Source organism: Chrysochloris asiatica, unplaced genomic scaffold (assembly GCF_000296735.1).
Source record: "Chrysochloris asiatica unplaced genomic scaffold, ChrAsi1.0 scaffold00115, whole genome shotgun sequence".
NCBI lineage: Eukaryota > Metazoa > Chordata > Mammalia > Afrosoricida > Chrysochloridae > Chrysochloris > Chrysochloris asiatica.
Genome location: NW_006408633.1, coordinates 9904934 through 9918690, shown reverse-complemented (window position 1 = coordinate 9918690; position 13757 = coordinate 9904934). Strand labels below are relative to the sequence as shown.

The 13757-nt window shown below is 38.4% G+C and overlaps 1 protein-coding gene across 1 annotated transcript in view; it reads right to left on the bottom strand.

Moving 5' to 3' along the window:
• The window catches only part of SCFD2 (sec1 family domain containing 2), a 668469-nt gene that overhangs the window by 540887 nt on the left and 113825 nt on the right, over nucleotides 1-13757 (bottom strand). The window contains exon 4 of the mRNA XM_006868065.1: nucleotides 7525-7700. Within this exon, the coding sequence (XP_006868127.1) occupies nucleotides 7525-7700 (176 nt within the window). The remainder of the gene's footprint in view (nucleotides 1-7524; nucleotides 7701-13757) is intronic.

The window sequence follows — 13757 nt, the reverse complement described above, 5'->3', positions numbered from 1 at the left end:
TAATTAGATCTACGAATATTTTAACATCTTAATTCTTAAAAATAAGGAGCTCTGGTAGCGGAGAGGTTACGAATCGGGCTGTGAACCTTAAGGTCAGCGGTTTGAAACTACCAGCTGTTCCGCGGGAGAAAGATGAGGCTTTCTGCTCCCATAAAGATTTACAGCCTCGGAAACCCTGTACAGGGTCACTATGAGTCAGAACCAACTTGACGGCACTTAACAACAACAATGAAGCACCACAGGACAGAGAAGGTAAAACCCACCAATTTGTTTAGGGTAGCAGGCATACCATTATTTAATTCAGGTAAATTGGCTTGTTATAGAAAAGATATTCTGAAATTTAACTGATCATAAGAAGCACTAATTGAATCTGTTAAAAACTACCTTGGTAACTAATAAAAATGGCAATGCCAACTTTTCACTGCAAAGACGGATAAAATTTTAAATGAAAGCAATATTTCATCTGGCTTATCTTGAATAAATTTACAACTCATTTATATTTTATTAAAAAAATCATTTCCAAGGTAGATTTTTGACTTAAAAATGTACACTGTGCTTAAAAAACAAACTAAAGGTGTATAATATATGTATCACTGTAGGATAAGCACTGGACTGCTAACTACAAGGTCAGCAGTTCAAACCCACCAGGTGCTCTCATTAACCCAATGCAGGGTTGCTATGAGTCAGAACTGATTCAATGGGCCTGTCTTCCAAGATTCCTCTGGGTAGGTTCAAATCGTCACGCTTCCACCTAGTAGTTCAGCATTTAACAGTTTCCACTACGAACATACTATATTTTTATACTACACTTTAGTTAGTTATATACATAGATAGTCTCATTCAACACCGACCATAATACAGGGAGGTAGGTACTTTATCCTTCTTTAGATGAAGAAGCAAAGCCAACCTTTCTCACATTATTATAGGAAAAGAATTCTTCACACACTACCACTAAATTAAGTAAATTTGTACTTTGATCAAAAGAAAGCAAAGCTATGGATACGCATCTACAGATCCATCAATAGACCCATAAATGTATCAGTGTTTACAGTTAAGTTTGTTCTATTCTAAATTTTAAAAATGAATTAGAAACAAAATTAGATTCATATACATTGTTGTTGTTGTTGTTGTTGTTTTTATGTGCCATGGAGTCGGTTCCAAGTCATAGCCACCCTGTATAGAGTTTCCAAGGCTGTAAATCTTTACAGGAGCAGAACGCCTCATCTTTCTACCACGGAACAGCTGGTAGTTGCAAACTGCTGACCGTGAGATGACCAGCTCGATTCGTAACCACTATGCTTCCAGAGCTCCCTTCATGTACACATAAACACAATGAATGTGATACTGGGCTCTGTATCAGGGAATACAACACGAACTTGTGCAGGCTCTATCTCCATTGTTTTTAGTTAGTGTATGTTAAGTTCTCACTGACTTAGGTTCCCCTCCAAATATTCTAAATGTTACTCTTTGGAGGGCATAACACATCATGTCTCTCATCTGAATTCTTAAATCTGTCATTTTCAAGCATCTAGGTCAAACATAACCTTTATGAATAGTACTCAGATCTGTTGATGATGAGTCATTAAATGCTCACCCAAACCACTGAGCCAAGAGAAAGGAGAAGAAATAGAGAAACTTATTTTTAATTGCAGCGCATTTCCAAGGCCAACTTCTTTTTCTTTTCTTTCTTTATTTTTCACCAAAGTTGTCCATAATGTTACTTGAGCCATAAAGTCAAATTGGGATTTCAGTGATGTAGGACTGTTAGAGAGTAGTGGAAATGAGTCTCCAAAAAAATAAACAACTTTCAGTGCTGGCTGATATTTGTATCTTGGTGGCTCTCAAGCCCTTTGGGCAAAGCTACAAGTTGTATTCATGCTCAAAATAGATTCAACTCCTCTGTTTTCAACCCAAAGTCTGTAAAAGGGATAGCTGACCATATACTATGACTTGTTATACTAACAGATGAGTGTATATTATATGAAATAAGCATGTTCACAAACAAAGAGCAATTACAATGACCTGTTTAGAAGTTTGCCTACACTAAAACACTAACTTGAAAGGATCAGAAATAACTAAGTACACAGTGTGATGTACAACTATGACAAAAGTAGGGTTTTAGTATTTTAAATGCTCACTTGTTCTTCGCTGTCTATTTCTTTTCCATAAACTGGAAGAACCACACAAAGTAGCATGGTCTTATCTGAGGCAGTCTAATGTGGAACAAGGGATTCCAGAAATTAACTATGAATAGAAAATGGTCTATAATTGATACTGTGTTAACGTTACTTCAGAAACTTCCAGGGTGAATTTGATCAATCATCCTTGGAAGGAAATACCAGCACAACCTTGTTTACAAAGACTTGCATTCGTTCAAGACCTAGAGATGAAATGTAGAGGACACCCAGTGGTGACAGTAACAGGGTGAAGAGGTTGTCCACTCAGTAACTGGCCAGGGAAGAGGGAGGGAGTTTGCAACAGTGATCTAGAACAGGTTTTTTCAGAGCTAATGGGATGAAAAGCATGTTCGGGGAGAGGAAGGGGGTTGGAAATGGCAGCCTAGTACAGAGTGTTTGAACTCAAGCAGGGTGAAGAGACCTTCTGCTTATAAGAAATGGGAAGACTGAAGAACATCAACAGGGAATATGGAGAAACAATAGGATGTCAGAAAAGGAGGACGCATGGCAATGTGGGGGGACAGTAGCCCTGAATGAGTTTTCAGAACCAAAAGGAGTGAGAAAGGTGCCCAACTGAGGGTGAGGGACACCCAGTATAGAGTGTCAGAGCCTGAGCAGACGAAGGAGGGCATCTGTCGAGGGGAAGATTAAACAGGGGCACCTTTGTGTGAAGCAAAGAGAACATTTCTGTGGGGTTGGCTTTGGCCGAGAGCAGGAAGACACAGACATGTAAGTAAGGAGGCATCTGTGAAAGGGGGCAGCAGCTATAATAAAAGATTAGTTACATATGGGGAGACTGAGGACATCAACAAACTCAGAATAATGGGAAGCAGGTTTCTCACTGTCCGAGAAGGAATTTACAAATGTGAAAAGGGAAAAAACTAAAATGAACCACATGGTTGATGTTAAGTGGCATCGAGTCAGTTCTGACCCATAGCAACCCTGTGGTATTGAAGAAAAATTATGGGATCAGTATCAACTCATTATTTTTAATACACAGAGCAATAGATAAAAGTTTGTTGCTGTTGCTAAGTGCCATCGAGTCAGTTCCCACCCATAGCTACCCTGTATAGGGTTTCCGATGAGTGGCTGGTGAGACTGCACCATAGACCTTGCGGCTCAAACTAACTTAGCAGTCTAGCATGTTAACCTGCAGGGCCATACCAAGACTCCAGATAAATGCAGAATAACAATTATGTAAATTATGCAAATGTATACGTGCATATGCATATATACAGTCTCTAGCTCTGACTTCTGAGAAAACCTAGGTTGTCACCCAATCAGTGACAACCAGACACCAGTGAGCACACCCAGTACCCAGCCATTAGTATCTCAATACTTTATCCATAAAAGGAATCAGAGCTCTTTGGGATAAGGGATGATTCCAGGGATGGGGCAAAAATAAGGACAAGATAAATCTTCAAACCTTAGTGTTTCAGAAAATAAGTCAACATTCAAATAACAATACAACATGTCAAAAGGACAGGGAAGCACCTAGAAGGAGCTCACAGTGGAAAAAATGAGACAATTTGAACATTCAAATGAAGAATGATAGCAACAGATTGTTACCTATCTTAAACACTAAAATCGTACATCCATATCAAAATAAATAAATAAGGAAAATGTTGCCATAAAATAGAAGATTAATTAATAAGTGTAGAAAGAATAATGGAATCACTAAATAACCATTTGGCAACCATCATCATAAAAATTAATTTAGCTAAGAAGCATAAACATTTATTAAAATTAATAGGTGAGGATTTAATGAGGGAGAGTATATTTGGAATCCTAGTGTGGAAATGTATAATAAAGCTCTGGACTGTAAGATTGGTTTGAACCACGAGTTCAACAGTTCAAACTCACTAGCCACTCCTTAGAAACTCTATACAGGGTCACTATGAGTTGGAACCTATTCCACAGCACTCGATAGCAACAACAACAACAAATAGCAAAATGAGTTATGGTCGTAAAAGTCAAGGAGAGAGAGGAGGCGGGGCTTGATGGCGGATAGGGTAGAGGTGCAGTGAAGTTAGAAATACCACAGAATACCAGGTGAAGAAGGTTCAGGGCAGAGCTCCAAAACTCTGAACCAATTATCTAGGAATATTTAAAAACTTTGTAGACTTATAGCTAGTGGAACTTATAGCAGGAGTAAGAAATCATGTATTTTTTAATCTGCTGGGCTCAGCGGCCCAGAGCCCACAACTGGGGCGAGACCAAACAACAAGACCAAGTGGGGAGAACAGACCCACAACGGAATAAGACCTCGGGAACCTCAGAGTAAAGGTAGACAATACAGTTTGTCGGTTTTCCTTTCTTCTTTTTGGTATCTGTTAATTGGCCCCCACTGTTTGCGAACAGGAACCAGACAAGGATGCCTTTTGTCACCACTCCTATTCAACCTTGTGCTGGAAGTCTTAGCAAGAGCTATAAGGCAAGCCAGTGAAATTAAAGGCATGCAAATTGGCAAAGTGGAAGTAAAACTCTATTTGCAGACAATATGATCCTATACGTAGAAAACCCCAAAGACTGTAAAAAAGCTACTAAACCTCACTGGAAGATTCAGCAAAGTGGCAGGATATAAGATCAACATACAAAAATCAGTTGGATTTCTCTATACCAAAAACGACAGCATTGAAAAGGATATTAGGAAAGCATTACCATTTACAATAGCCACACAAAGGATGAAATATCTAGGAATAAATGTAACCAGAGAAACAAAGGACTTATACAAAGAAAACGACAAAACATTACTACAAGAAACCAAAAGAGACCTACAAAAATGGAAGAATGTACCATGAATCTGTACCTGGACCAAGAAGCAGTTGTTCGAATAGAGCATGGGAACACCGAATGGTTTAAAATTTAAAAAGGTGTGTGACGACGTTATGTTCTTTCACCATACTTATTCAACCTATATGTATGCTGAGCAAATAATACAAGAAGCTGGGTTATATGAAGAAAATTGTGGCATCAGGATTGGAGGAAAACTCATTAACAACCTGTGATATGCAGATGATACAACCTTGCTTGCTGAAAGTGAAGAAGACTTAAAACATTTACTGATGAAGATCAAAGAGCACAGCCTTCAGTATGGATTACATCTCAATGTCAAGAAAACAAAAATCCTTACCACTGGACCAATAAACAACATTCTTATCAATGAAGGAAAGATTGAAGCTGTCAAGAACTTCATTCTTCTTGGATAACTCTCATGGAATCAGCAGTCAAGACATCAAACGACATATTGCACTGGGCAAATCTGCTGCACAAGACCTTTTTAAAGTGTTGAAGAGCAAAGATATCAGCTTGAGGACTAAGGTGCATTAGCCTGACCCAAGCCATGATATTTTCAATAACCTCATATGCGTGTGAAAACTGGAGAGTGAATAAGGAAGACCGTAGAAGAATTGATGCTTTTGAGTTATGGTGTTGGAGGGGAATATTAAAAGTGCCATGGGCTGCCAAAAGAACCAATAGATCTGTTTTGGAAGAAGTACAGCCAGAGTGTTCCCTGGAGGCCAAGATGGCCAAACTTCATCTCTCATACATGGGACATATTGTCAGGAGGGACCAGTCGCTGGAGAAGGATATCATGTTTGGTAAGGTGGAGGGTCAGAGAAAAAGAGGAAGACCCCAATGAGATGAATTGGCCAAGTGGCAGCATCGATGGACTCAAGCGAGGCAACGGTAGTGAGGTTGGCCCAGGATCGGACAGTGTTTTGTTCTGCTGTGCATAAGGTTGCTATGAGTCGGTACCAACTCAATGGCACCTAACAGAACAACAACATAGGTGGGGAAAAGATGAACACATATTGGCTCTAGATAACAGTAAACGAAAAATAGGAGTGAACCATTTCAGGAGTCAGCTTATAATTAAGAACTGATGTCACTGTAGGAAAAAGTGCAAACTGCAGCAAAAGCACTGGCGTAAACAAGGTTCTAGGAATTGGTAGAATACCAATTGAGATATTTCAACAAAAGGGATGCAATGCTGATAACAATCACTAACTGGTCCATGCCAAGATATCTGGAAGATAGCTAGCTGGTCAAACACCTAGAAAAAGATCCATATCTGTACCCATTGCAGAGTAAGGTGATCCAACAGAACCTGAAAATCATTAAACAATACCATTAATATCAAGTCAAATTATATTGATGATTGCTCAAAAAGAGTTGTAGCAGTACATCTGTTAGAGGGAATTGTCTGAAATTCAAGTTTGACTCAAAAGAGGATGTGAAATGAGGGATATCATTGGTGACATCAGATGAATTCTGGTGAAAGCAGTGAATACCAGAAAGGTGTCTACCTGTGTTTTATTTACTATGCAAATGAATTTGCTTCTGTGGACCATAACCAACTATCTGGGACATTGTGAAGGATGGGAATTCCATTACACTTCATTGTGCTCATGCAGACCTCTGCATAGACAAGAGGCAGTCATTTGAACAGAACAAAGCGATACTACATGGTTTAAAATGAGGAAAGCTGTATGTCAGGGTTGTATCCTTTCAGCATATTCATTCTGTCTGTATGCTGAGCAAATAAGAGAAACTGAAACATATGAAAATCACCACATCAAGATTGGAGGAAGGCTCGTTAACAACCTGCAATACTCAGATGGCACATACTTCCTGAAAGTGAGGACAATTTGTCAGATTTAGTGATGAAGATCAAAGACTTCAGTGTGAATTACACTTCAACATAAAACAAAACTCCTCATAAATGGACCAATAAACAATATTATGATAAAAGGAGAAAAGATTAAATTCTTAGAGATTTTATTTTATTTGGATCCATAATCGATCACCTCATACACATGTGAATGCTAACCAACAATGAAGACCAAAGAAATATGTATGCCGTTAAATGGCATTGGCAATGAATATTAAATATACCACAAAGTGCCAGAAGAATCAACAAAGTACAGCCGGAATTCACCTTAGAAGCAAGGGTGATAAAACTTGGTCTCACATACCTTGGATGTGTTATTAGGTGGGACCAGTCCACGAAGAAGAACATCATGCTTGGTAAGGGTCAGTGAAAAAGATAACAATCTCAATGAGCTGGACTGACACAGGGGCTCAAACATAACAACAATTGTGAGGCTGGCCTAGGACTGGTTAGTCTTTCATTATGTTGTATATTTATTTATTGAAAAAAATCAAAGCAGTCACCCTTCAAAAAAAAGTATGTGAATTTTCTACTTAAATTTAATTTGGACTATTCAGAAAGCATGACTCAGAACATAGGACAACAATATGATTCACTACTGAATTCCTACTTTATTCTATAAAAGTTTTTTTTTAATTATTAATACCCCAAGAAGCTCACAAAGCAACATACCTGGAGAAGAAGCTTTTCAAAAGCCAGAAAGTTGTCCCATTTGACAGTCTGTGGGTGTTTCAGAGTTTGAACTGTGGCCAGCCCAAGCTGTAGGAGACCACTGTGATTCATCAGAGCTTTATGGTTGTTCTTGAAGAGCTGAATATAAGACGTGAGCTGCGCTGGTGTGACTCTCCCTGGGAAAAACATAATAATTTATCAGTGTTCTCTCCATGAGAGTAGTAAAAAGAATGAGAGGGAATCCGTTAATAATAACATTGCTGTTAAGAAACGAAGGGGAAAAGGGTGGAATGGAAATCACAAACAGGGAGGAGGTAGGGTAATTGGTATTACATGGAAGGGATTGCAATCATTGAGAAAAGCGAAGTGCATGGTTTGCTGAGTGTAAAACTGATGATACTGTCTGTAAACATTCACTCAATTCACAAAAGCTAAAAATTATAACATTGCTTTGCATTAGCACAAAATTTCAGAGTTGACTGTAAGTTCTCCTAAACTATTGTGATTCTAACAATAATCTGGCATGAACCACAAAGATGATACTATAACCTGGATTCTGCTTATAAGGAAACCAATATTTCCAAGGCCATCTTCTAGAAGAATTTTTTTTTATTATTCTGTAATACCCTACAAGTAAGTTTTCAAATAAAGTTTCAACTAAGGAGCTCTGGTAGCGTAGTGGTTACGAATCGGGCTGCGAACCTTAAGGTCAGCGGTTCGAAACTACCAGCCGCTCCGCGGGAGAAAGATGAGGCTTTCTACTCCCGTAAAGATTTACACCCTCGGAAACCCTGTACAGGGTCGCTATGGGTCGGACCCGACTCGATGGCACTTAACAACAACAACACAAGTAATTGTTGAGCCTAATTTAAAGTATCTATCTCATTGGGGGTCTCCTAATTTAAAGTATCTAACTCATTGGATGGGATACAAAATTGAAATCTTTCAACAAACTGATGCAGCACTGGAGGCACTGACTCATCTACGCCAAGAAATTTGGAAGGCAGCTCCCTGTCCAACCAGTTAGAAGAAATTCATATTTGTGCCCATTGGATCCACAGTCAAAGAGAGTTGACCCAATGGAATGTGGAAACGAGCAAACAATATCATCAATATCACATGCAAGTAAAATTTTTCTGCAGATAATTCAAATATGGTTGCAACAGAACATCAACAGAGAACTGCTAGAAATTCGAGCCAAATTCAGAAGAGGATATGGAACTAGGGATATCACTGCTGATATCAGATGAATATTGGCTGAAAGTAGAGAATACCAGAAAGATGTGTACTTGTACTTCATTGACTATTCAAAGGTTTTCAGTGTATTGATCGTGACAAAGTATGGATAACATTGCAAAGAATGAGTATTCCAGAACATTTCATTGTGTTCATGAGGAACTTGTACATAGACAAAGGGACAGCTGTTAGAACAGACAAAACAGACACTGAATGGTTTAAAATCAGGAAAGGTGTGCTCCAGGGATGTGTCATTTCACTATACTTATTCATTCTGTCTGCTGAGCAAATTATCTGAGAAACTGGATTACATGAAGAAGAATATGGCATCAGAATTAGATGAAGACTTGAGGACTTTTGGCAACATGGCAGACTACGCCAACACACAACATGGACCCTCTACAACAAAGATATGAGGGACCAAATAAAACTGACACAGATGAAAATTCTGGCAGCATGAACTTCAAAAGAAAGGTTAGAGAGGTGGCTAGAATGCTTGCTGAGAAGAGAGGACAAGCAAGGATGGCAAGAGAGGAAGACTGACTGGTGAACAGCAGGCTAGACACAATTCTACCATTTGTGAGCAACTTTGACAAAGGACGGTACGCTTTCTTCTTTTTCCCCACACTCACCAGGTGACCAGAGGTGAGGCCACCTCCCACCCTCATCCACCTCCAGCATATACCCTGCTCACCAAGAGTTCAGAGTCACATGGTTGGGAACCACACCAGTGTGAGTTGAGGACTAGCTGTGCTACTTTGGTGCCTGGATTCAAGTGGGCTCAGCTCCAGACCTACACAACTCACAGAACCACCAGACCAGCATTAAACCAGTCATTCTGCCCGCAGCTGTTGTGTGGTCCTAACAGGTACTGAAACCAGCTCTATCAAGGGCTCCCACAAACTAATTCTAAACTGAGAGCCCTGAGCACAGATAACACCAATGCCAATAGGAACTCCATTTAGGCCCAGGAACTCTGCTGTCACATCCTTTCTACAACTACCTCATCATCTCCTTGAATTGAAGGAGCCTACCAGAGACTTCTCCCCTCTGGGTCCAACAACAGTACAGTTTGATTTTACAAATACAACAACCCCACAGTGCCCTAGAAACAACAAACTATCTTAGCTCACATGAAGAAACAAGAAAGAATGGCTCAAACAAATGGCCCACATGAAGAGAAAGAAAACATTTTTAAGGAAAAAATGTGATGAAACTAAATGAAAAAGAGTAAGAATGATATTTTGGTACCTTCAACTGATTGACAGAAAGGTCAAGAAAAGCAAGGAGAACACAGAAAAAACTTTAGAAGAATTCAGTAAAATACTTCAAGAACAAACAGACAATATAATTACAAATTTATAAATAATACCAAACCTGCGACTTGAAATCCAGAAGATTAATACTAAGATTTCAGAAATCGACAATACATTGTAAGGGCAAATGAGAAGATTTGAAGCAAGGAAAGCTTAAATTAGTGAACAGAAGATACATCTCTCAATACTAGTATGCTACAAGAACAGTGAAATCTTGGTGTGCACTGCAGGATAATGCACTGAACTGCAAGTTCAGTATGAACCACAAGGTTGGTGGTTCAAACTAACCAACTTCTCCTCAGAAATCCTATACAGGGCTGTTATGGGTCAGGATCAACTTGACGGCATGTAAAAACAACAGAAAAAGACCAGAAAAAATGAAAAAATACAAAGAAAACATGAGTTATGTGAGACATCATGAAGAGGAACAACTTACAAGTGATCAGAATTCCATAACAGAGAGAGAAAGCAAAAAGCACAGAGAAAACTGTCAAAGAGTTATTGGGAAAAAACGTCCCTAGCAACATGAAAGATGTGAATATAAGCATACAAGAAGATGAATTAACCCCAAACAGGACAGATCCCAAAAGAAAATTACTAAGATATACCATAATCAAACTTTGTAAAATCAAAGACAATGAAAAAATCCTGAGAGCAGTTCAGGAAAAATGAAAGATTATCTTCAAGGGATAACTAATAAGACTAAGTACTGATTTATCAGCAGAAACCATGCAGGCAAGAAGGCAATGGATGGCATATACAGACCTCAGAAAGAAAAAAATCTCCAGTCAAGAATTATATACCTAGAAAATTTGTCCCTCAAATACAATGGTGAAATCAGGGCATTTCCTGGTAAACAGAAATTAAGGGAATTTGTAATGACCAGACCAACCTTACAAAAAATGCTAAAGGGTGTTCTTTGGACTGAGTACAAAAATTGAGATTATCATACACCACAACACCACTCAGAACTCAATCTAGATATAGAAGTATTTAAAGTAAAACAAACCTCTAAGACTGAAAATAGAAAACCAGAGATATCAATGTATTATGAAGTCAACTACAAAGCAAAAAGATGAAACAGTATAGATACAGAACTTCCAAATGGCAAGGAAGTCAAGTAGATTTCAAGATAAAACAGGCAGTTTTTAGAAGGGAAAAAATTAATAAATTATAAGGTAACCTCAAAGAAAAATAATACACCTATACATCAAAATTTAAAAAAGGAAAATCAGAAAGATTAAGCAAACATTAACACAACAGAAATTAAAATTAAAAGAAAACCCTCAAACAAAAGGAAAATAAAAGTCCACAAACAAAATTAACTCAGCATAGACAATTATATGGTACAAAGAATTCAGCAGCACCACACACACACACCAAAAAAAAACAAAAAACCAGAAATATTGACAGCAATCAATTCATACCTACTGAATAAATGGATTAAATGTACCAGTCAAGAGACATAGAGAGCAGAATGGATAAGAAAGCAGGATCCTTTAGTATGCTGTCTATAAGAGACTTATCAAAAAATTGGACACAGCCTAAATGACCATCAACAGAAGAAAGGTTAAACAAATTTTGGTACATACACACGATACAACACTACAAAATGCTGAAGAAAAATGAAGAATCTCTGAAACACCCCCACAGAATGGTTGAGCCTGGATATACTATACTGAGTGAAATTAGTCAATTACAAAAGGACAAATATTGCATGAAAACAATTTTTTTTAAAATTTTTTAAAGGGGGTTCTTGATAAAAGAAACAATCTATGATGGTAATGGGGTGGAGAATTTCTCAAAAGCTAGCGGGTAGACACATGTTAATATGGGTGACAGGGCAAGCAATACACAACAAGAGGGAGGTTAGCAGAGGAAAGATGAAGGTAGTGGGAGACAGGGAGGAATGAAATAGATAAAGTGAATAAATGACTGTTAACTGTTGATATATGGTGGGGACTGCAACCATGTGACGAAGCAAAGTATATGATTTGTTGACTGTAAAACTGTTGATTGGCTCTGTAAACTTTTACTCTATTCATAACAAAAAGTTGAAAAAATAAAATAAAACAAAAAATTGAAGGAAGACTCATTAACAACTTACAATATTCAGATGACACAACCTTGCTTGCTGAAAGCAAAGAGGACTTAAAATAATTACTGAAGAAGATCAAAGACCACAGTCTTCAGTATGGATTGTACCTCAATGAAAAGAAAACAAAAGACCTCTAAACTGTATCAATAAATACCATCATGATAAATGGAGAAATGACTGAAGTTGTCAACGATTTCATTTTGCTTGGATCCACAATCAACACTCATGGAAGCAGCAGTCAAGAAATCAAACAGCATAATGTATTAGGCAAATGTTACGCACAAGACCTCTTTAAAGCATTCAAAAGCAAAGCTGTCAGTTTGAGGACTAAGGTATGCCTGAACCAAGCCATGGTATTTTCAATAACCTCATATGCATGTAAAAGTTGGACAATGAATAAGGAACACTGGAGAAAATTTGATACATTTAAATTATGGTATTGGTGAAGAATACTAAAAATACCATGGACTTCCATAAGAACAAACCAATCTGTGTTGGGAGAAGTACAGACAGGAATGCTCCTTAGAACCAGGATAGAAACACTTTATCCTTCATACTTTGGACATGTTATCAGAAGGGACCAATTCCTGGAGAATGACATCATGCTTGGTAAAGTGAAGGATCAGCAAGAAAGAGGAATACTCCCAAGGAGATGAACTGATATAATGGCAGCAGGCTTGGGCTCAAAGGTGAAAACAATTGTGAGGATTGCACAAACCAGGCAGTGTTTTGTTCTGATGTAAGCAGGGTCACTTTGGGTTGGAACCAACTTGAAGGCACCTAACAACAACATTACATATCACTGTCTCTTAGAGGGTGGGGACCTGTTGTGCAATTGATTAACATTATTCTGAAATAACATCTTCCAACACCTACTATGTTGTTGTTGTTGTTGTTAAGTGCCGTCGAGTCGGGTCCGACCCATAGCGACCCTGTACAGGGTTTCCGAGGGTGTAAATCTTTACGGGAGTAGAAAGCCTCATCTTTCTCCCGCGGAGCAGCTGGTAGTTTCGAACCACTGACCTTAAGGTTCGCAGCCCGATTCGTAACCACTACGCTACCAGAGCTCCTTTAAATATGTGAAAATAAACTCTCATGTAAAATTCAAATCTAAGAATACCATAAGCTCCATTCATTTGCTTATATACTGTATTGCAGGTGGTGGTTCTTATACACAGAAAACCTAGTGAATCAAGACTGACAGTCATTAAACAATTATACAAATAACCACTTAAGCATGTTTGTGCTAAGTACTCACACTGCCATCAAGTCTGCTCTTACTCACATTGACCACGTAGAGCGTTTCTGAGACTGTAAATCTTTACAGGAGCAGATAACTTCATCTTCCTTGGAACAGGCTAGTGTGTTTGAACCACTGACTTTCTGGCTACTAGCCCAGTGCCAAACACATAGCACTATCAGGGATCTTTGTTATAAGTACTACACAAGAAAAATAGTGACTTGAAGTGAAAGACTATATATGACAAGAAGACTTCCTATCAACCTCAACTCCTTACCTGAAGGAGTGCAATAGGCTCAAAACACATACAGTCCATTCATGATAAAACTATTCTTTAGAGAGA